This window comes from Callorhinus ursinus, unplaced genomic scaffold (genome assembly GCF_003265705.2).
Source record: "Callorhinus ursinus isolate GAN/ISIS: 27379988/994484 unplaced genomic scaffold, GSC_fseal_2.0 scaffold8, whole genome shotgun sequence".
Lineage (NCBI taxonomy): Eukaryota > Metazoa > Chordata > Mammalia > Carnivora > Otariidae > Callorhinus > Callorhinus ursinus.
Genome location: NW_027397070.1, coordinates 27797740 through 27818646, shown reverse-complemented (window position 1 = coordinate 27818646; position 20907 = coordinate 27797740). Strand labels below are relative to the sequence as shown.

At 37.5% G+C, this 20907-nt stretch overlaps 1 protein-coding gene across 4 annotated transcripts in view; it reads left to right on the top strand.

Annotated features, from left to right (window-relative positions):
• Positions 1-20291, top strand: part of FERMT2 (FERM domain containing kindlin 2) — a 93238-nt gene extending 72947 nt beyond the window's left edge. For 2 of the 4 annotated variants that reach the window (XM_073895233.1, XM_073895235.1), the window contains 10 exons: positions 1454-1561; positions 5144-5278; positions 5977-6026; positions 7269-7393; positions 14427-14533; positions 14671-14892; positions 17364-17384; positions 18025-18149; positions 18472-18613; positions 20018-20291. In XM_073895233.1, coding sequence (XP_073751334.1) covers positions 1454-1561; positions 5144-5278; positions 5977-6026; positions 7269-7393; positions 14427-14533; positions 14671-14892; positions 17364-17384; positions 18025-18149; positions 18472-18613; positions 20018-20191 — 1209 coding nt within the window. In that variant the 3' untranslated portion in view covers positions 20192-20291. The remainder of the gene's footprint in view (positions 1-1453; positions 1562-5143; positions 5279-5976; positions 6027-7268; positions 7394-14426; positions 14534-14670; positions 14893-17363; positions 17385-18024; positions 18150-18471; positions 18614-20017) is intronic. The other 2 variants (XM_073895234.1, XM_025870030.2) reach the window with 1 other exon arrangement.
• The last annotated feature ends 616 nt before the right edge of the window (positions 20292-20907 follow it).

The window sequence follows — 20907 nt, the reverse complement described above, 5'->3', positions numbered from 1 at the left end:
TTGGACGTTTGTTTTTTTGGAGTTGGTGGGTTAAGGAATCATTTGTATATAGCAAGTCTGAATAATATTAAAAACCCAAGCTTTAGACAAAAGGATCTGTATTTGAAATAAGTCTATTGTGTTAGCAGGTTGGAAGCATAATTCAGCCTTTTTCTTTTTTGTTAAAATAATTGAATTTTTGATTGATTTGTATTTTAAATGCACTAGCTTTGTACTATAGAATTGGTAAAGTTAGTTTTAGGGATTTTTTTTTACACCTCTCTTTAGCTGTATTTTTGGTAAAAGAAGAGTTTTATGAAATAGTACCTTTTCAGTGACTTTCAGATTTCTAATTATAAGGCAAAAGATGTTGCTTCAAAGAAAAATTCTTTAAGTCTACATTTCTTCCTATTTAATAGGCAAATATTGTAATGTTTTTACTATCAAATGACTACATCATCTGTGCTACTGAAATACTTTGCTTTTCTGAGAAGAATTAAATTTGCTATGAAATCTAGAGTATTTTTCCCTAGAAAACACATGGCACAGAGATTTGGATCTTTTGCTTCCTTATTTATCATCCTTGGGGGGAAAACCTCTCTTGACTATTTCTCATCCTTTTCATGTCTAGATTATAGTGTAGATTTTAATGTATATACTTACCATTTTTTATTATGTGCTTAAGTAATTCTTTTTGTAACAGTAAAATGTATAATTTAGAACTACCCCCCAAAAAATCTTAACCCCTTTCAGGCCACATCGTGTCTCATTTTAGGTAAAACCAAATCTGTTTTGGGAACATAGTTACATTTGCTGGGGAAGGGGAGTTGCTATGTGTTTTGTTAACATTCTAAAATAGTATTGTTAAGACATTACTGTTAATTTTTATTAACATAACTAAATGGACAATTCAGTAACGTATAAGTAAATCTTTACTACAAGTATATATATGTACTCTCTATTTCAGATTCTTAAAATAATTACTGTTTCCAGGGACCTGACACTTGTTTAAGTATGCTTTTCCATAGTGGGCAAGATGTTCCCTGAAATAATTTACTCTCTGATTGTAACATTTTAGTGTGACAGGTTGCAATAACAATACTGAAAAGCAGTCACTTTCACCTTATTTTAAATGTCATCTTTCAAGTTAAGTTCATTTTGTTAAGAGCTCTGTAATATCTAATGATTATTTCCCTGTAAAATAGCATACAGAATCTTACTTCTAATACTGAATAATAATATTTTGGTTTTTTTAATGTCATTTTTAATGCAAAAATTAGAGGTGGGTATATATACATATACCTAACCCTATAGGTATCTTTATTATTGAGTATTTGATACTGAATAAAAATCCCAGGGAAAAAAATGTATTTTGAAACTTTTTTGTCAAGCTTTGAAAGTGAATATTCAGTTTTCAAACTTTTTTATGTTAAAAGTAATATATTACAAAAGGATTGTGTCTCTTTTGCTGCAGTATGATGCAATCAGAATCAATCAGCTTTATGAACAGGCCAAATGGGCTATTCTCCTAGAAGAAATTGAGTGCACAGAAGAAGAAATGATGATGTTTGCAGCCTTGCAGGTAGTAAAGAGTATTGTATTGGTAAATGGGACTTTTCATGGGAAAAGCATAGCGGATTATTTTTAAATAGTGAATTAGAAAACTGTAATAGTGTTTTGATAGTGTTTACTTTTTGCTTTGTAGAAATTGAATACACTTAGAAGACAAAATAAGTACATGAATTTAATTTTTTGTCTTATCTAAGAGTTTAGTGGTATACTTAATATTTTTCGGTATCCTATAGGAGAAAAATATCCTCCCACCCCCAAATATATATTAGCTTAAAACTACCCAATTTTCCCTTAGAAATAATATATGTATTGCATATCATAAGCTTCTAAAATGAAGCTTATTAATTGCATAATTTCCTAAGTAGCTGGGTGATAATATTTTATAAATGGCTATAGCAAAAATATGTTTTAAAGGTGAAAAAATTTTAATAGTTTAATGAAACTAAACAAATAAGTTTTTAGAATGATAATCCTTAAGAAGTAGGTAGCTAATGTTTTCCTGAGATTAAACCAGTGTTATCCCAAAAGTGGTTCTTGCATATGAGCTTTAAGTACAGGAAGCAGAGTTGACGTTTAGTTGTGAAAAGCTTTCGCTGCTGTGGCTCAGCCGGTTAAACAGCTGCCTTTGGCTCAGATCACGATCTCCAGGTCCTGGGATTGGGCCTCACTGGGCTCCCTGCTCAGTGGGGAGACAGGGAGCCTGCTTCTCCCTCTGCCCCTCCATTCCCCCACTTGTGCTCTGTCTCTCAAATAAATACAATCTTTTAAAGAAGAAAAAAGGAAAAAAAAAAGCTTTCACTGTAAAAATGATTTTACTTCTCTTTAGAACAAAATAAAAATGCTCTCAATCTTCTAAATGCTTTTATACATCCAGGAACGTTTTCTGGTTAAGACTCAAAAAATTGTCCTTTGTAATGGAAGAAAAGCTCATTTCTTCTCAGTTTACATGATGAAAGAAAGGGATCGAAACAAAGCTTAGACAAGGAAAATCTTTGATGACAGATGAGCTAGTTTAGAGACTTGCTTAATCAACTAGTTAAGAGTCTTCTATTGTGTTTCTGGATAATTCAGACCATCTGAAGAATTTCTTGAATTAAATTCTGGAGTAATTTTATTCAGAGTACCTCACTTGGTTTATGGCTTTCTACCTGTATCTTTCTTTCTTAGAATATGGGTTTATAATTTTGTAGTGAAGGTTTTGCCAATGACAGAATAATAATACATATAAAATATATTTGAGGGAAACCTCACAGATTTTTATTATATAGTATTTTTTTAATCTTTTATTATAAAAATAATGCACTTAAAAAAAGCCCAACAGATACAAATGTGCCTGGCACATAGGTGCTCAGAAAAAAAAAATTTTTTTAAAGATTTTTTATTTATTTTTTAACAGAGAGAGAGACAGCGAGAGAGGGAACACCAGCAGGGAGCGTGGGAGAGGGAGAAGCAGGCTTCCCGCTGCGCAGGGAGCCCGATGTGGGACTCGATCCCAGCACCCTGGGATCATGACTTGAGCTGAAGACAGATGCTTAATGACTGAGCCACCCAGGCGCCCAGAAAAATTTGTTGAATGAGAATATAGTTGACCCTCTAACAACAAGGGGTTGGGTCCACTTAAATAATGCAGGCTTTCTCCAATAAATATAGTACATTAAATGTATTTTCTTTATGATTTTCCTAACATTTTCTTTTCTCTAGTTTTATTGTCAGAATGAGTATGTAACACACATACAAAATATCTGTTAATTGACTGTTTATGTTATTAGTAAGGTTTCTAGTCAAGAGCAGGCTATGAGTAAAGTTTTGGGAGAGTTAGCGCCCCTAGCCCCCATGTTGTCCAAGGGCCAAATGTACACACAGTTGTATTTTCACAGAAATGGGATTATTTTGTAGCTTTCCCCCACCCCGTGTATTATAGATACTCCATTTTAGAGCAGTAGAAAATGCATCAGAAACCATGAATTTTAATGTCTGGAAACTGAATGTCCCAAAACATAGCTCTCCTGAACCATTTTAGAATCCAGATTAATGAGAGAATTCTGAACTAAAAATCTCCTGAGTTTTTAGAAGCCTTCCCAGAGACTGACCCAAAGGCTCTAGAACCCATCCAGTACCATAAGGGGGAAAGTTTGAAAAGATGGCAAGGAAATGCCTGGTATTTTTATCTCCAGCATAGCCTACACTGAATTATTTTCTCCTTGGGGCTTCTGTTTCCTTTTGTAACATAAATCTACAGTAGTAAAAAGAAACAATTAAGGTGAGGATAAAAAATAAAAAGATAATAACACTGTTTTTAAAGCAATTACATCCAAGTCTGTATTGTAACACTTAATAGATATCCCATGCACCCTCTGAAAGCAAAGCTGGATTTTAAGACCAGTCCCATTCTTAGCCAGAGTTTTTCCGAGATAACTTCTAAGGACTTTTTGCATCACAATCACCTGACTCACTTAATAAAAATGCAGATTCTGGGCTGGACACCAGATTCGCTGAATCAAAATCTCTGGGGATGAACCTAAGAATCTGTATTTTTAACCAACTCTCTTCATGATTCTTAACGTTACTCTAACATTTGAGGCGACTAAGGGCCTCAGCCTATCTCATTGTCCATGATTTGTGAACATGGAAGTTTCTATCACTAAGAATCTCATTTTAGCATAACTGAAGGTACAGCGAGAGACTGTTTATTACCAGTTCACTAAATCTTAAAATATAGGAACACTGACAGTTGGCCTCAGATTAGTTCAGTGTTCCCCATGAATAGGCTGTATTGGATACTTGAGAAATTTGGAGTACTGTTTAATGCTTTGAAAGGTAACTGATGAAGTGATTTTAAAAGTTCTGCTTACCTTTGTATGAAACCTCTGTAAGGTTTAGCATCAAAATCTAATAGATTGTTAGTATTTGTTCTAACTACTCAACGTGTACACACACACACACACACACACACACACACATATATGATTGTATATATTCACAATAAATGTAATCAATCTTATCATTCTTATGTAACTGAGAATATAAACATCTTCCTCTGATTATGTTTTCAGCATTGAATTGAGGTGGGGCGGGGGGTGGGTGGTGGAGAGTGGAGCTTTAGCTTTCGGCCTTATACTTATAACTGACAAATTTTCCTCTGCTGGGTAATAGCAGTAATATAAGGTAATCAATGTTAATCCATTTTTACAAAAGACCTTATGCATATTCTGTTAATTCATTCAGTATTCATTGGTTTCAGGATCTGTTCTAGACACAGGGAATACTGCAGTGGCGGCGGTGGAGGGGGTGGGGCAGAAAACCAGTAAAAAAAAAAATCTCATGTGGAGCTTAGTGGAGGACATGTTAACTCTGAATTCTAGGGCTTCCCAAACTAAATTCATTTTTATATGTCCAAAAACCTGCTTCTTTTGGATAAATATTAGGATATTTAGGACACTGATTTCAGGTGCCGTTTACTTTCCTGTCATTCTAGTTCTTAGCTTCATCTTCTCAAGTTAGGTGATGAAAAGCATTCAGTATAGATGCAGTAATCTCATTTTAAAGTTTTAAAGTTAGAACAGTCATTTAAAGAAAATATTTCTGTTTTCAGTATCACATCAATAAGTTGTCAATCATGACATCAGAGAATCATTTGAACAACAGTGACAAAGAAGTGGATGAAGTTGATGCTGCCCTTTCAGACCTGGAGATCACTTTGGAAGGGGGGAAAACATCAACAATTTTGGTAGGGTGAATCTAATCCCTACTAGTATTAGATTGAATTGATGCTTATCTTTTTGTGGATTTAGGTTTTCATAAATATTGGGTGGCTATGGAGAAATATTTCATGTTTTAGAGAATACAGGTGTTGACTTTTCAGAAATTAGTATTGTTCTAGTCTCCAGTGCTTCAAATACAGTAAAGATAGATCTTGTGATATGTGCCCATTCTCTCACAAGCAGTGGGAAAACAGTTCTGCAGAGTGAAAGGTAGTCTCAAGTCACAGCAAAATCCATTTAGTGAGCTGCACATTTGAAATATTACAAAAAGAAGAGAATAGATCTCAGGAAAAATTTTAAATACTAAGTTTGGTTTTAAAGCTTAGGAATTAGTTATTACAGAAGAAGCACTTTCAGGGCTGTTATGATTTTGCAGAATTTTCATATGCCCAGATATAAACAGTTGTAGGTGAATTAGAATCAATAATATGTTCTTAAAGGTTATATGAATTGCCATTTTGATAGCATCTTTTATTAGCTTTTTATGCCATTTGAAAATGACTTTGTAACTTATGACCATACGATTATACATTTAAAACCTTCATAATCTGTATTTTATGTAATTTTGCTTATCGAATAAGCTGATACTTGATATCAGATACTAAACATTAGAGTTTCAAATTTCAAGAAAAATCAGGAGAAAATGATTTAATTCTTTCCCTAGGGTGACATCACTTCTATTCCTGAACTTGCTGACTATATTAAAGTTTTTAAGTAAGTACAAAAAGGGGAGGGATTCCACATATTAATGAATGATAACTCTCAATTTCATAGTCTCATTCACATTATTGAAATTTTTTTATTGTAAGTTTAGCAAATGCATCTGTAAAAGCATTTACCAGTTAGAGAAACACTAAATTATGAGAGAAAATAACCATCTTTACCAAATTAAAACTGCAGTACTCAAGAACTTGTTTTTTTCTGATAAACATTTTTCTTAAAGGGGAAAAACAAAGACTGTGTTGCCTAAATTGCATTTCGTAGACTCTGAGATGTACAGTGGCATTGCCAGTGGTTATTTCCTTGTTCAGAGCCCCAGATTCTATTGCATTTTATTCTTTTGTTCATGGAACATTTTATAGTAAGATTCCAGTGTATCTTATCTAGACTTTTATCAATCTAGACATAATCCAGTTGAGAGCTAGGTGTTAAAGCCGAGAGGTAAAGAGGAGAGGAGGTGATGTGGAGTATAAGATGTAAAGCTATTATGGAATAAACCATTTACTGTAGCTAAACCTAGAACAGCTTCCCATATGGATCATTTCTGAGGTAGGGGCATGATTTCAGATGCAGCTCCCTACCCCCTTTCTCCGCCCATTACACACCTTTCCTTATCCACTCTCCATCATGACTGCTCTGTTTTCTTTGTGTTTGCCATTGGGTTGGCAAGTTGAAGCAGCATTCAGATACACCCCTGAAAGAGATAAACACTCCCCTCACTTTAGTTATGCTAAACACTCCCCTCACTTTAGTTATGCTAAACACTCCCCTCACTTTAGTTATGCTAAACACTCCCCTCATTTTAGTTATGCTAGGTGCACCTGCCTGTCCAGAGAGGCCCCAAAGGCAGCCCTGTACACACCCAAGAACCTGCTGGTGATTATAGGACCTAGGAGCCTTCCCATTGGTGACATTTACTTCACCTTTCTTTTCTTGTCCTTTCCATGTCACCTGCTAGTGATAGAGATGGCTGCCACTGACAGAAATACTGAAAGCCTGGCCCTCCTATCTTTCTCCTCTGCCCATTCATTCTTTGTGAGATATTCCTGAGTAGATTGGTCAAGAAGAGGCAAATCCAATAATAGCAACATTGAAAAGAACACACTGGCCCAAGGACTCAGTTCAATATATGTACAACTTGGCCTTAGACTTTTAATGATGTGAAACTTTGCTGCTAATACTATTGATAAAGTTATTTAAAAAGTTGTTTTTCTGTTAATTCTATTTGACACGTAGGCCAAAAAAGCTGACTCTAAAAGGTTACAAGCAATACTGGTGCACCTTTAAAGATACATCTATTTCTTGCTATAAGAGCAAAGAAGAATCCAGCGGCACACCAGTTCATCAGATGAACCTAAGAGGTAAGGAAAGCCTTGGAATGACCAGTGTTGATGGAGAAATTTCTCTTGGCTAATAGTCAAAAATCTTTCACTTTGCTGGTGGGGGGGGTAGTTTTTCAGCAGATTCATTACTCCTTTGGGTACTGTTTTAGGTCTGGATTCTTCTTTTTTTTGGTATGTTTTTGTCACAGTTTTGAATATTCAATTTCACACGGATATTTTGTTGTAATCTCTTTGTGCAGTCCTCATTTGAAGTGATACCACTTTTCTTCTTGTCAAGTAAATTTATGGTACCTCTTTTCTCATCTTCAGCATTGGGATATTCAGGTTTTCTTCATTCTCATCCGTGTTGTAGTTCTCTCCTCTGTTTTTGCTGGCTTCTCCTTTATCAGCATCCTGCTCCTCTTTCTGACTTTCACTGATGACAAGCTGATCCCTCTCAGGTTCCCCAGCCTCTTTTTTGGCTCAGCAGCGGGGTGGGTAGCAGGCACTTGTGGGGTTTGACCAAGTTCTTTCTCTTCCCCAGTAACTCTTCCTGCACATTTTTGTTCAACACTCAGCTCTTGGTCTGGCCTCTGGGGTAGCCCCAGGGTACTCCTCTGAGGCTCCTCCTAGCTGACAACCTGAATCTCATTGGCTTCCTCTTGTCTCTTCAAATCTAGAGCTGTCCCTAGGGGCTGGTATTTGAGGCACATGTCATTGGACACATTTCCACTCCCTTGTGGTAAGTGTGCTTCCTGTGGCCTGGGCTGATGGGGCTGGGGGCTCAGAGCTACTACTGGCTTTGGCCTTCTCCCCCCACCCCATTTCATTTGCCATTTGGGTGACTTCTTTGGTTCTTCATACTGCTCCTTCACCTCCTTTATCTGATTGATGCAGTGGTTCAGGTAGAAGGAGAATTTCCTGTCCAGGTTGGTCTGGTTCTTCTGCAGCTAGAGGAAATCTTCTCCTTCCTGCTGTGATTTTTTTACAGGGTCTTGCAGATTGTTGATGAGCCCTTCACTTGTGGGCATATTTACTAAAAGCACCTGGCTCACTTGCAGTGAGAACTGCACTCACCACATCCTTGGCACCAGTGTGCTTGATGCAGGATGCAGTAGATTGGCATCTCACCATTCCATACTCTTTACAACAAAGGCCAGAAAACTAAAATACATTTTCTGGACTTGTTTCCAGTGAGGTTTTGATTCCAATCAGATGCATTCATGTTGAGACTTGAATTCCTGGTGTCCTAGCCTCTTGGTGGTAGCACTTGCCTTTGGCAGACCAGTTGTGAGGGTGGTGTTCAGGGAGTTAATTCCTATTGGCCCAGCCCATTAACCCTTTTACATTTTGCATGTACATTTATGATTATATGTAAAGCAATATGGCTTTCTAACTAAAAATATCCATATTTGAACAAAAGTACCCAAGAAGGGGGCCCCTGACTCATTCACAAAAACGATTCCCAAAACAGTTTCATTTACTGCTTAAAATACAGAGGTGCTTTCCTTGATCTATAGTCTTAATTTTCCTTTCTACATAGTACATTAAGATATTTTTACTATATTTCAACAAAATGTCCAAATCTGTGTTCTGCCCAGTAATCCTGTGAATTGTTGTTTTAAAAAATAGGAAATCCCTGTCCTGGGTAGAAGATTGATGTGCCCATGTGTTAGAATTCTGTAATTTTCCTAAAAGTTAATTAGGCTCACTGCCTTTCTCTTATAAGAATCATGGGTTTAAATCATGGGTCTCTCATTATTTGTTACTCTTAGAATCCATTGCAGCTTTGTTCTTGCTTCTCTTCTAGGTTGCCCAGGACCAGCCCAGAATACCCACTCTTGATATATAGACTAGATCTGTCTTCTCTGTCCCCCCCTATTCCATCCTTAACCTTTTTTTTTTTTAAGATTTTATTTATTTGACAGAGAAAGAGAACACAAGTAGGCAGAGAGAGAGGGAGAAGCAGGCTTCCCGCTAAGCAGGGTGCCCAGTGCGGGGCTTGATTCGAGGACCCTGGGATCATGACCTGAGCTGAGAGCAGATGCCCAACCGACTGAACCACCCAGGCGCCCCCATCCTTAACATTCTCCCTTTGTGACTGAGAAGTCAAGTCCTGGTATGGAGAATGGCTTACGATGTGCCACCTCTTCTGGGTCCTCCCAAAAGAGCACTTTTCCAGCACATCACACTAACAAAGATACCACCAGTCTAAAAATCAAATGGCATAGATTCTGTTCTGCTATTAAGCCCTGTGATTTTAGAAAAATAGCCTCTTTGGCTTTCAATAACTTCCTCTAAGAAATGAGAGTTTTAGACTAGATGCTCTCCCAAGGCCTTTGGACATCTAAAATGCAAGGTGTAAAAAATTCAGTTAAGCAAATACTGAGTGAATTCCTGTGCCGTAAACTGTGCTAGATACTAGACACATGAGAAAGAACAGATGACAGTCCCACCCCTTGAGGGGTTTAGAGCATATTGGGGAGATAAACAGTTACAATTTGGACAATAGTACTTTAAAAAGTAAGTAACAGATCTAAGGAAGAGCAAAGGGGTAAGGGTGCTTGCTACATCAGTGTTCAGTGACAATGGAGAGAATTAGGGTAGACTTTGTGGGGGAAATAATGCCAGAGTTAGATCCAAGGTCTAATTCGAGGTCCATGGAAGGAAGGTGAGTTGGTAAAAGCTGTCCAGGCAGAGACTGGTGTGGAGAAAAGCATCAGCAACCACAGGGAGTCTGTGCTGCTGGAATGTAGAGTCCAAGGGGGAGGATGAATACTTCCGTAGTGGCTGTTGAGTCTGATTCCTACTAAGATGAGTGATAATAGCAGAAGAAATTGGCAGGAATTAAGAGGATAAAAATGGTGAGATTGTTTTTTAAACTGGCAGCAGTGACGTGCCATTGAAAGATTATTAACATGAAAACGAAAGGATCCATCCTATTTATATTGGCTACGGTATAGAGGAGTAATTTAGAGCGGTGACTGTGATCCAGATTAAGGTGATCAATATGGAGGGGGAAGAGGGTGCCAATTCAGAGGACCCTCAGGAAGCCCAGTCAGCCGCCTGGGTGATTGACTTGGGAGAGGCCAATGGGGAGTGACTTATTTCTGGCTTGTGCAGTTGGGTGAATAGGGTTGAGAATGTACAAGACCTGAGTTTGGGGAGAAAGATGATGAGTTTAATTTTGGGTCATTTTAAAGTCGAGGTACCTGGGGGATATCTATTGAATATACGCTGTAGGCCATTGGATCACTGGGAGATCGGCACTGCAGATACTGATGGTAGCAGTTTTAGGATTAAAGGTAAATGCAGCCTTAGAACAGTTGTCTGTAATATGAAAAGGCCTAAGAAGAGAACCCTGCAGAACACCCATGTTTGAGGTCCAGGGCAGATTAGAGGAAGAGGAGTTTGCAAGGGAAACATCAAATGCTTATGAAGACCATGGAAATGAGGTATGGTGGGGGCTAAGGTAAAAGTTGTTTCCAAAAGGACAGTAATCAATAGCATCAAATGCTACAGAAAAGTAAGATAAAGATTGTTAAACCTCCATAGCATTTCACCTCATTGGAGGTGGTTAGTGGCCTTGATGAAGAACAGATTCAGCAGATTTCAGTGGCCTTTTGAGTATGGGAGCCAAAGTACAGTCACGGAGAAGTAAATCGGAAACAAAGATAGCTTTTTGATGAACCTTATCTGTGACAAGGAAGGAGAAAGAGGGCAATAATAGCAGAGAGAGGTATAAGGTGGAGGAGAAAGGCACTTTGTGGTTTAAGATGGGAGAAACTCAAGGAAGTTAAATGCTGATGGAAACATCACACTAGAAATAGAAAGGAAGAAAGAAATCTAGTATTTGGGAGAGGAAGAAGATCTCTTTAATGGATCAAGCCTCCTGGGATGGCAGAAAACTCAGCCCACTTGTGTAGGAGAGCCTTAAGAGGAGAGGTGCCTCTTCCACTGTGTGGAAGTTGAGGGCAGCTAGCTTTAACATCCATGGTGGCAGGAAGTTCTGTGACTCACTTCTGGTGGCTTTCTTGGAAAAAAGAGATGAAGTTGTCCACTGAGAGTGAATGGCATCGGAGGCCTGAGAAGATTTGAAATAAACATTGTTGAGAATGTCTGAAAACACAGAAATACTACAAGTGTTGAGGGCCAGGTTGAAGTTGGGAGTCCATGAATTTCTAGTGAAACCTATCTGCTTGGTTTTGTGATTCCCCCCTCCCCCCTTTGAGTGTTCAGCAGCCTAATGTAGGCAAGTAAAAGATAGGTGGTTGGATTGAGCCCTGGTTAAGGTTTTGGTAAATGTGTATAATGGAAAGACAGTGAGTCTAGGGAATTGGAGCTTGATACCTGGTGAATGGTGTGCAGGCTGAACTCAGGAAAAGGAAGAGGTGAAAACATGTTGCTGATGGGGAGAAAGTTGAGGGGTTGCAGCAAAGGGTCCCTCAGATAGTTTGAGGAGCGGATTGAAGATTGTGATTAGAATGGGCTATTTGCATTGAACATTTCAGAGGAAGCATAATTGGGTTATAGTGAAGTGTGGCATGTTGCCATTGAAGTAGGCAGCCAAGGTGGCATGGAGTGAATGTGGCTGAGATGTGGCCTCGTTAAGTGCCTCTGCACCTACACTAGCACCTGAGTTACCAGTCACTTTGCCTCTCTGGGCTTTTTAGTTTTTTTGGTATTTTACTTTACTTTTTTTAATTTTTATTTTTTTAAAGATTTTATTTATTAGAGAATGAGAGACAGAGAGATGAGAGGGGGGGAGGGTCAGAGGGAGAAGCAGACTCCCTGCTGAGCAGGGAGCCCGACGCAGGACTCGATCCCGGGACTCCAGGATCATGACCTGAGCCGAAGGCAGTCGCTTAACCAACTGAGCCACCCAGGCACCCACTTTTTTTTTTTTAAGTTTATTTATTTAAACAATCTTTGCACCCAACATGGAGCTCAAACTCAAAACCCCTAGATCAAGAGTCACACGTTCCTCCAATTGAGTCAGCCAGGTGCCCCAGTATTTTATTTTTAAAAGAGGTCTAATTATTACGGGATTATATACTTCAAATCCACTTGAATGATTAATGAAGTCTGTAGAAGATCACATATCTTCAAACATCTCTTTTTTTTGTGTGTGTTTTTTTTAAGATTTTATTTGACAGAGAGACACAGCGAGAGAGGGAACACAAGCAGGGAGAGTGGGAAAGGGAGAAGCAGGCTTCCCGCGGAGCAGGGAGCCCAATGTGGGGCTCGGTCCCAGGAACCTGGGATCATGACCTGAGCTGAAGGCAGATGCTTAACGACTGAGCCAGCCAGGCGCCCCCAAACATCTCTTTGTTTTAACTTTGCAGATTAAATGCATTGCCGCACAACTTACTGATAGTTTGTAATATTTGCACAGAAAGAGTTAAATGCTGTAGCTAATATTTTTTAAAAGAAAGCAAGGGGGAGAAAGTCCACCAAATTCATGATAGGAGTTGCTTCTGGAGAGAAGACCTCCCATTTATCTAAAATGTTCTGTTTCTTTTAATATACTTCAGTTTTAAAATTTATCCTTTTTATTTGGTGGATATATAGAGGTTTATTATCTTGTTTCTTATACTCTCTGTGCAGAGAAATTTGCTCGAGTGCAAAGAGCAAGGCGACCACAGGCCCTGCTAACAGTTTACAAGCCTACTTGATGGTCCTGAGACGTACTGAGGGTGACAATTGGAATACCCTTTAAAGAGCTTGACATGTACATTATCTTTTTGTCCTTATAGCATTCCAGTGAGGTAGAGTTTAAGGTCGGGAAGTTTGGGGAGAGATGTTAAATAAATTGGCAATAATTATGAAGTGACAGAGAAAGATGTGGAACCTAAATCAGAATGCAGAGCTCCACTCCACTATATTACACCGGGTACTACTTGTTTAAGACAGCCATTATCCCACCATCTAACTGAGTATATGTTCAGTCCATCTAAAGCTACTAGCTAATGCTTAATCGAGTCGATTACATGGATTTTGTAGCCCATAAATCTATGTGTTGCTGAAAACTTGACAGTAAAGTTCTGAATATCAGTTATTTTCATGCTGACTTCCCCAGTATGTAAGTGTACATTACCTTCTGTAGTAGATGTGCTCCTAAAATATCGCGCATAAAGTTAACTTATGAATTGAGTCATATCTATGAAGGAATTACGGTTTTAAAGAAACCATTTTTGTGCAGATGCTCACTCTCTGAATTGAAGTATTTTTAAGTGTGAATATTTAAGTGCTCCAGCACTCTGGAATTTTGGAAAGAGGCATATGTGTAGGAGCATCCAGTTGGATCAGGAAAGCCTGTGTTTTCCCTCCTCTCCCCTCCCCTTGTGCCATTAGGCATCTTCCTTCCATGGAGGCATAGGAGGGCCCTGAGGAGACTCCCATATAGGACCCCAGCTCAAACTAGGAATCCCACACGCACAACACCTTTTCTTTTTTTAAAGGCATCATAAAAGTCATTTATTCTTGGGACACCTGGTTGGTAGAGTATGGGGTCATGAGTTCCAGCCCCATGTTGGGTAGAGAGACTACTTAATGTGTTTTGATGACTTTTTTTTTTTAAGTTAGAATTGAATTACAGAAAGATGCTTTAATACCCCTATACATTTAGAAACGTAAAAACCCCAAATAATTTAAGGTTCAAGGAACTGAATGATATTAAAACAATATCGGGGCACCTGGGCGGCTCAGTCGGTTGAGCATCCAACTCTTGGTTTCAGCTTGGGTCATGATCTCAGGGTTGTGGTGTCGGGCTCTCTCTCTCTCAAATAAACAAATCTTAAAAAACAATGTGGGATGGTGTTTTGGGGTAATATCCTTATTAATAGTACCCTTCCTTCTCTTTTCAGTCAAGTTTTATGAAGGCCACAAACTGTATTAGATGTGACTCTTTGCTCCGCTTCAAAGTTATTGGGCAGAAAAACTTCTTCCCAATTAATAGATTCCAAAACAGCAAAATTCAGCACGTTAAGATACCATAAAATGAGGGCTGCCTGTATTGGCTTGGGATTTCTTAAAAGTAAATTTCACCATTTTAATACTTTCTTTATTATAGGATGTGAAGTTACCCCAGATGTAAACATTTCAGGGCAAAAATTTAACATTAAACTCCTGATTCCAGTTGCAGAAGGCATGAATGAAATCTGGCTTCGTTGTGACAATGTAAGTTTTCCAATTAAAAATAAAAACCTCAATTTTTCTTTGATTCCTTAGTGTGAGTAGACCAGTCATCCTTATGTTTTATACTCAAAGGACCCATCGTGTGATACATTTCATATTTTAGTATTTCTTTTCAACAGGAAAAGCAATATGCACACTGGATGGCAGCCTGCAGATTAGCCTCCAAAGGCAAGACCATGGCAGACAGTTCATATAACTTAGAAGTTCAAAATATTCTTTCCTTTCTGAAGATGCAGCATTTAAACCCAGATCCTCAGTTAATACCAGAGCAGATCACAACTGATATAAATCCTGAATGTTTGGTGTCCCCTCGCTATCTAAAAAAGTACAAGAACAAGCAGGTATTTGATTCATTTTACTTCATCTATTTTCTTCTGGTTTTATGATTTTATGTACATACTTTAAATTTAGTTTCCCTGCTTAAACAAAACTTTTAATCTTAATTTCACATCCGGTGGCCAGAGTATAAAATAGGCTGCAGATATCAGTTGGTCATTTAAAAAAAAGTTTCTCATTTTAATAGCACAGATAAGGAGGTAAGATAGTTGGAAGCATATTTACTCGCAACAACCTAAGGAAACCACCCTGTGAATGGGGTGTTCTTTCAGGGAATTGAATATGGTGTGGATGCTCTTGGTTTTATTCCTTATATAATGAAGTGTGGGTATAAAGCACAGCCAGCATTTCCCAACAAAATCTGTAACAACTCCTCTTGCTGTCGAAATTGACTTTTCCAGCTTTGGAAATAAACTTTGTAAGGGTGGAAATAGTCTATAGTTCAACATTGTCTTTTCTTAACAGTAAAGAACCTAAACCAAGATTTATATGATGTGACAGAGTTTGGTAAATTTTCATTGAAATTCACTGCTTTTGTTAACTCTGTTTAGAATTCCTTTCCTGGAAATTAATACCATAAAAGGATTGCTATTTAGGAAAATGGTTCTTCGGTACAACATAAAAGGTTCTTTGCAGGGGAATTTCACTTGGGATAGCCCCCAGTATTTGCTACACCAAACATCATGCCATAAAAGGCAAAGGCTTCAGTCTGAGGTGGGGGGTGAAGAAGACCTTTCAAATAAATATTTCATTTCTATGTAGTTTCATTTTTATCTCTGTTAAAGAATAATTTTAAAACATTACTGAAAAGGCCCAATGAAATACCCAGAATGCTTATTAATTCTTAACTTTAAATATAATGTTTATCATATGGGTCTGAAATCACTTAGCTAAAAATAGATATTCATAAGTTTTAATCACCAAGTATTTGTTTTTAAGTTTCAGAGGTTGTGTAAGCTACATGGAAATTGTTTATCCCACAGTCGTATGATGTGGGAGTAGTGAGGAATGGAGGAAATGCTGCCCTGGGGAGCTTTGTGGAATGTAGATTGTAAGTTAAAAAGGGAAAGTGAATCAAGTACTAATTTCATTTTTTTAATTCTTAAATATTTCATTTGAAAATTACTTGTTAAAAAAAACTTGTTTCTGAAAGTGGATTCATTTGCCTTCAAAAGGCGAGGAAGAATTTCAAATCTTAGCAAGCTTATCATTTCACTATCAGGTATCAGGAAAAAGAGATCTTAAAATGTAACTGTGAAGACTGCCAAATGTTGGTTTAGTTTTCAGAGGTACTGAGTTGTTTTCTCAGAAGCCTTTCAAATGATAGTTTTCATTTTTAAAAAAAGATCGTTTTCTATCCCTGATTTCTCAGCTAGATTGTCAAGTGAAAATTCTCTTGTGGACAAAACCAGTGAATATTTGACTGTCTTTAACTGGCAGGATGCCAGTATATGTGTGGTCCATGGTTAAGGATTCTTCCAGCCTTGTCTTCCATGTTGGCATCTTATCAAATGCATAATCTTTCCTAATTCTCCCTTCTCTGACTAGATTTATAAGTTGTTCCCAGAAAGTAGAGACCTAGGAAGGGCTGACAGGCAGAAGTCTAGTTGCTATTGTATGTCAGGTGTTTAGTCATTGTTAAGCTAATACAGTGGCATTCAGGAGTTCAGTAGGAAGAGATGCGGGCCATGGGCTCTTTCATTCCTACCAGGGCCCATCAATAGAGATTCTGTTATATTTAATCTACTTTAAATCCCCAAAACTACATATTATTTAAATTTGCTATATATATCTTAATGTATTTTTACATTTTAAAGAAGAAAGTTGTTCTCTGTTTTACCGTCAATACAAATCGAAATAGACTAATATGTGTACATCCTCCATTCCTAGTGTAGTGTATAGCAACTCTTCATTTTCCCTTCTAGGAAAAAGGATGCAAAAAACAGATGGTAACTGAGGGGTTTGCTTTTCTTTTGTAAATAGAGAAACAGTATGGTCACTGCACTTACTTTATACCTTCAGCTTATTTCTGAAAAGCGGTGCATGGGTCATATTATCGGACTCAATCTCAAAACATTAAAGGTTTTTGAATATTAATTTTGATTTTGCTACTAAAATCATTAGTCCTACCCTAACCAGTAAGAACTGGTAAATGAGCAGGGAAAAGGGTATTTGCTCTTTATTTTTCCCTACAAATTTTCTACCCATAATTTTAGTAACACTTAACAATCTAAAATAATGTGGAAGTGTTTCTCAGTATCCTAAATGGAAAGTAATCGCTGCTTCCTTGTTTTCATTTTCATGCTTGCATTTACTTTGCTTGGTTTCCACCTAAAGTAATTTTTTTTGCATGGTTTTTGGCTGGAATTTTGGTTTGCAGGTTACCGCAACTTTTTCTTTGCTTCATTGCCATTTTTCTGATTGCCTTTTTTTTTCTTTCTGCTTTCTTTTTCTTTCTTCGCATTGCCATCTACAGCCAGGCTATATAAGAGATTTGGTAAGTTCTCCGTATTTACCAAAAAAAAAAAAAAAAAAAAAGAAAAATACATAAAATATTGAAAGCCCTAGCTACAATCCCCTCTTACGGATAAATTTCCTTCCACTCTTTGTGGGAGTAATCATCCCAAAGGGAGTATAATTTAAATTAAAAGTTAACTTTTCTAATGATTCCTTTAGAAAAAAATTTTAAATTATTATGGTGGTTTCAAGTACTTTAAAGGTGCTAATATTCCTGCTAGAAATTTATATTCCAGGTACTCACTCTGATAATTGTGTCTTGGTGCTAAATTTAAAACTCATATCATGTAAAGGATTAGAACATGCCCTTTTATAAAAGCAGCGACATATGTGCGTATACTTGGAATGTATCTCCAGCGTGGCAGTTATGTACTCCTAATTGTGCTTCTTATTTCTGGATATATGGGAACTGACATTAATGAAGAAATATATCAAGGTTTATTTTGAAGACTCATCATTTTACTAAAATTCCCAAATGTAGCTGTAGAAATGTCCTAATTCCAACTCTTACAATACGTGATTGTGGGGTGGGGCACATAATTCAATTTTTTACTTTTTGTCTTGATCCTCCCATAAAAGAATATTGTCTGATGGTAAAGGTGGTGTTTAATCATGTTTAGATAACAGCAAGAATCTTGGAGGCCCATCAGAATGTAGCTCAGATGAGTCTAATTGAAGCCAAGATGAGGTTTATTCAAGCTTGGCAGTCGTTACCAGAATTTGGCATCACACACTTTATTGCAAGGTCAGTGGTTCTCCTAAACACTTGTGTATAAATCTTAATCTGTTCCTTTGTACTTAATCTACTTCAATTAAACATTTAAAGTACCTACTGAGATCTACTGAGCAATTTTACAGTAAAATGTAAAGAATATTGAAACCTATTTTCTGTACTTGTAATTTTTACGTTAAAAATTCAAAATGATTTCTATTTTTACTTATGTGAAAGTATCATTTTTTTTTTTTTTTAGAGTTAAAGTGCACATCTTAAAAGAAAACCAGAGCAGCATGTCCTTCCACTCCCACCAACATGTTTTTAAACATTTTGTATGTTTTTAATACTATAGGTTCCAGGGAGGAAAAAAAGAAGAACTTATTGGGATCGCATACAACAGACTGATTAGGATGGATGCCAGCACAGGAGACGCAATTAAAACATGGCGTTTCAGTAACATGAAACAATGGAACGTAAACTGGGAAATAAAAATGGTAAGCTCAGTGTTAACTTGAGTGCGTGTAGAGCCCTTCTGCTAAGAATTAGTGAATTAAGAATAAAAAGGCCGATAAATTCTGTAGATTATTTGTATCATCACCTCTTAAAGTATAAAACCTGGGTGGTTATTCATCTCCCACTTAAACTTGTCCACTTCATAACTAGCCCAGTTATTAGAATTCTAAGAACATAAGGATCTGCTTAGAAGCTGGTTTTCTGGAAATGGTACATCCCTGTCAGTCACGGTAGCAGCTACTGTTTATTGAGGGCCTTCCCTGCGCCAGTGCTGATGCTAGATGTTGCTACATTCATACCCTATTCCTCAGCTCACCACAGCCTGCTGGGGTGGTTGGATTGGCCCTACTTTACAAAGGAGGACACTCAGAGGCCTGACAGCCATGATCGCCATGACCACACACTTGGTCACAGGGTCAGAATTCAAACTCAGATGCTCAGGGCTCTCAAACCTGGCACAGCTACTACTACAGAGCATGCTGGCCCTAGCCTTGGAGTACAAGGAATGGCATTTAAAATAAGCAATGTTTTACTGATAAGCCATGGGTTTTAGGATCATTAGGTTCGTTATATCAGTTTCTCTTACTGCATAGAATCTCATATTTCTGAAATACAGTAGTATCCCTCCTTACCTGTGGTAACCACGGTCCAGAAGCAGAGGACCCATCTTCCTTCTGACGTATTGTTAGAAGGTCCATTTAGTAGCCTAACACTACGTCACAGTGTCTGCTGTGTCCTTCACCTTCCTCCCATCACGTGGGCATTTTATCATTTCCCATTATCACAAGGGTGAGTGCAGTACAATAAGATATGTTGAGAGACCATATTCACATTACTTTGATTATAGTATAATTCTGTTTATTGTTAATCTCTTACAGTATCTAATTGATAAACTTTATCATAGGTATGTATGTAAAGGGAAAAAAGCATAGTATATATAGGGTTCAGTACTATCCACAGTTTCAGGCATCCACTGGGGGCCTAAAAATATAGTCCCCATGGATAAGGGAGGGCTACTGTATTCACACATGATACCTAAAGGTTAAATATCTAGAGCAAATATTAAATACAGGAAGTAGGTTTTCTCCCAGGCCTTGAAGAGAGACCTCATTAATTGAATCACCAGAGACCATTGGGAACATAATGACCTAAACCCCGTGCATTCAGTCTTTCCAGAACATGAAAACTAAAAAGGAGTGGTGGAGGGGCTAATAAACTTCATTCTTTTGGAATTGAAGGCATTATTAAGTTTAGGATTTAAAAAAAAAAATTGAGGATCAACAAGTACTTTGTGAGAGGGCAGACTTTAAATAGAACACTAGCTTCGCTTGTACCCAACCATACGGAGTTTTCCTGGGACTGACAGTTCTTGGTCTTTGTTCCAGGTCACGGTAGAGTTTGCAGATGAAGTACGATTGTCCTTCATTTGTACTGAAGTAGATTGCAAAGTGGTTCATGAATTCATCGGTGGCTACATATTTCTCTCAACACGTGCAAAAGACCAAAATGAGAGTTTAGATGAAGAGATGTTCTACAAACTTACCAGTGGTTGGGTGTGAATAGAGATACTGTGTAATGAAATTCCATGGCCATAACAATATTTAACTTTGAAAGCTGTTGTTTGTTATATGCTGCTTAATAAAGTAAGCTTGAAATTTATCATTTTATCATGAAAACTTTTTTGCCTTACCAGACCAGTTAATAAGTGCACTAACAAGCACGACTATTAATCTGCTATCATGATACAATATATGGACTTGAATATGGCACACATTCCTTAGGGCCATGAATTGAAAACTAAAGTAGTGGGCAAGTCAGGAGCAAAAAAATCACTGATTTAATTTAAGCTAGCCAAACCAAGAAACACAAGCCATCTACTTTAAAGCGATCCAGGGCTTAAACTATATGAAGTCTATTTATCATGTTTAATGCATGTGTTTTAATGTATGTTTAATTTGATCTTGTGTTTTAAAAATACCTACTTCTGATAGCCATTGATTCTCCATCCCCCGACTCCCACCCCCAAATAAATCAGGCCTGCAAAAGATGCCTGATATTGACCTTGAAGGAAAATGCTATCAGTCCGTTAGGCTTGGTTTGTTTTTGTCCTTGAATAAGCATGTATGTATATTGTCTTGTGTTTTTATTTTTACACCCTGTTGTATTACAACACTTTTAGTATTCACCAGCATATTCACTGTCTGCCTAAAATATGCAACTTTTGCATTACAATATGAAGTAAAGGTCTATGAAGTATGCATTTTGTGTAACTAAT